We start from the raw sequence: 2465 nt of genomic DNA on the forward strand, positions 1-2465 counted from the left end.
TATGGAAATGTTTCCTATATAAAGAAAAACGCTTTACATGAATAACCAAGATTCCATTTAAGTAAAAATAATATATGCATAGAAAGTTTATTAAAGATTATAAGAAATGGTAAACACTGGTTTTGAAATGTTCCATCTTCCTTTCTTTCTTTCTGTTTTTGTTTTTGTTTTTTGTTTTTAGGAAAATGTCTGATGAATTTTCGGTAAGTTGATGCATTTATTCTTTATAAGTTTTTTGGCCCTTAAGAAAACAAAATAGTCCTCACTGTGGGGCCATAAGTCTTTCAGTTTAAGAAAGATGCTTTTTGTGATTCTTGGATTTTGGTAGTGGGGTAGTATGTGATTTTGATAGGTTATTTGCCTTAATTTACTTAGATAAAACATTTGAAAATGCATTCTGTAGTATTTATTTCTTTATGAATCCTTACGTTAAAAAATGTAAAAAGTATTCTGTTCTTTTAACCTGGTATTGTTAATAGTAGCCAACATTTATTGAAAATTAAATACCACGTACTACGTTAAATGCATTATATGAATTATCTCATTTAAGCCTCAAGTTAACCCTAAAACTGTTTTTCAAGAATGTGGTAACTAAAAGCTCAGAACATATAACTTGTTTGTGGTAAAGCCAGGATTTAAATCCACAGTACATTGATTAGTTGTATTTAGAAAACTTGAGCCTCGGAGGAATTTACGTTGTAAAGTTGATATTTGAGGTAACCCCCACAAGTTTTGTGTTAAATGAATTGTTTTTAAACTGCACAGCTTGGCTTTTGAAGATGTTATAGAGGTTTATAATCCCTGACCCTATAGCTTACTATCCTTTATGGGTTTATAATCACGTTTGGCATGACTTGTCCCTAAATAAAATCAGTAAGACATGCCTGTTTTGTATTCCAGTTGGCAGATGCGCTACCTGAACACTCCCCTGCCAAAACCTCTGCTGTGAGCAATACAAAACCTGGCCAACCTCCTCAAGGTTGGCCCGGTTCCAACCCTTGGAATAACCCAAGTGCTCCACCTTCTGTGCCATCTGGACTCCCACCAAGTGCAACACCTTCCACTGTGCCTTACGGACCAGCACCAACAGGAATGTATCCCTCCGTGCCTCCCACTGGACCACCTCCAGGACCCCCAGCACCCTTTCCTCCTTCTGGACCATCATGCCCCCCACCTGGTGGTCCTTATCCTGCCCCAACTGTGCCAGGCCCTGGCCCCACAGGGCCATATCCTACACCAAATATGCCCTTTCCAGAGCTTCCACGACCATATGGTGCACCCACTGATCCAGCTGCAGCTGGTCCTTTAGGTCCATGGGGATCCATGTCTTCTGGACCTTGGGCACCAGGAATGGGAGGGCAGTATCCTACCCCTAATATGCCATACCCATCTCCGGGGCCATATCCTGCACCTCCTCCCCAAGCACCAGGGGCAGCACCACCTGTTCCATGGGGCACTGTTCCACCAGGAGCTTGGGGACCACCAGCACCGTATCCTGCCCCTGCAGGATCATATCCCACACCCGGACTCTATCCCACTCCCAGTAATCCTTTTCAAGTGCCTTCAGGACCTTCCGGTGCTCCACCAATGCCTGGTGGCCCCCATGTAAGTATTTAATTTGTTATTTAACATGCATTAATAGTCCCATAAGCATAACTGAACAGTTGTCTCCAGTTTAGGATGGAAGATTAGCAAGCTTTTAAAACTTTAAAAGAAGAGGTGGAGAGGGGGTGTGTTTGTGTAAAGAGTAAATTTCAGATTTCAGGTAAAGCATTTAAAGGGATAAAAACACAAATTAAGTGTTCCCAGTACTAAAACTGGAAAGAGAAATTTCCCAAAGGTCTCTGAAGCCTTTGGAAGGTAGTAAGCATTGTCCTCAACAGCATCCTTGAGGTAAACTCAGAGATGTGTTACATCAGACTTCTTAAAAACATTCCTCAGTGTTTTATAGCATCACACCAAAGCACAGTTAAATAAAAGCAATCTCTGCTTGTCTGGCTTGATATAGAGGTAGATTTTTAGAGCATCCAGGGCCGTGAGTATGTAATATTGCCCATCTCTCATGCAGCTCACCGTAGTGTTTTTCAGCCATGGTTTGGTGAGATCCTTAGCAGCATTCAGCTCAAGATTATACCACTCTTCCGCATTGTCAGTTATGTGTAATGCTTCATGCTTTATTGTCAGCCAAGCTCTAGTAGAGTGTAATCTTAATTGAGGAGCCTGTCTTGGACATAGGATCAATTAGAAAAGCACCCACTTCTCCTTGAGGTAAAAAGTCTCTTTACTCTTAACAAAATAATTAGACATCCTACCTCAACTGTTAAGGGAAGGAAATCTTCACAAAGTGCCGCTGGAGCTTCCTTTCATTAGTGTAACTTCCTGTTGTATATATTCTCAAAAATTATTTTCGTAAATTGTATGCCAAAATAAGTGAGATGACTTGCTCTTTGGATTTATTAAGCAAT

At 40.7% G+C, this 2465-nt stretch overlaps 1 protein-coding gene across 1 annotated transcript in view; it reads left to right on the plus strand.

Annotated features, from left to right (window-relative positions):
- The first annotated feature begins 97 nt into the window (after positions 1-97).
- Positions 98-2465, plus strand: part of MAPK1IP1L (mitogen-activated protein kinase 1 interacting protein 1 like) — a 4905-nt gene continuing 2537 nt past the window's right edge. The window contains exons 1-2 of the mRNA XM_011386766.2: positions 98-203; positions 901-1605. Coding sequence (XP_011385068.1) covers positions 186-203; positions 901-1605 — 723 coding nt within the window. The 5' untranslated portion in view covers positions 98-185. The remainder of the gene's footprint in view (positions 204-900; positions 1606-2465) is intronic.

This window comes from Pteropus vampyrus, unplaced genomic scaffold (genome assembly GCF_000151845.1).
Source record: "Pteropus vampyrus isolate Shadow unplaced genomic scaffold, Pvam_2.0 Scaffold7260, whole genome shotgun sequence".
NCBI classification, from domain to species: domain Eukaryota; kingdom Metazoa; phylum Chordata; class Mammalia; order Chiroptera; family Pteropodidae; genus Pteropus; species Pteropus vampyrus.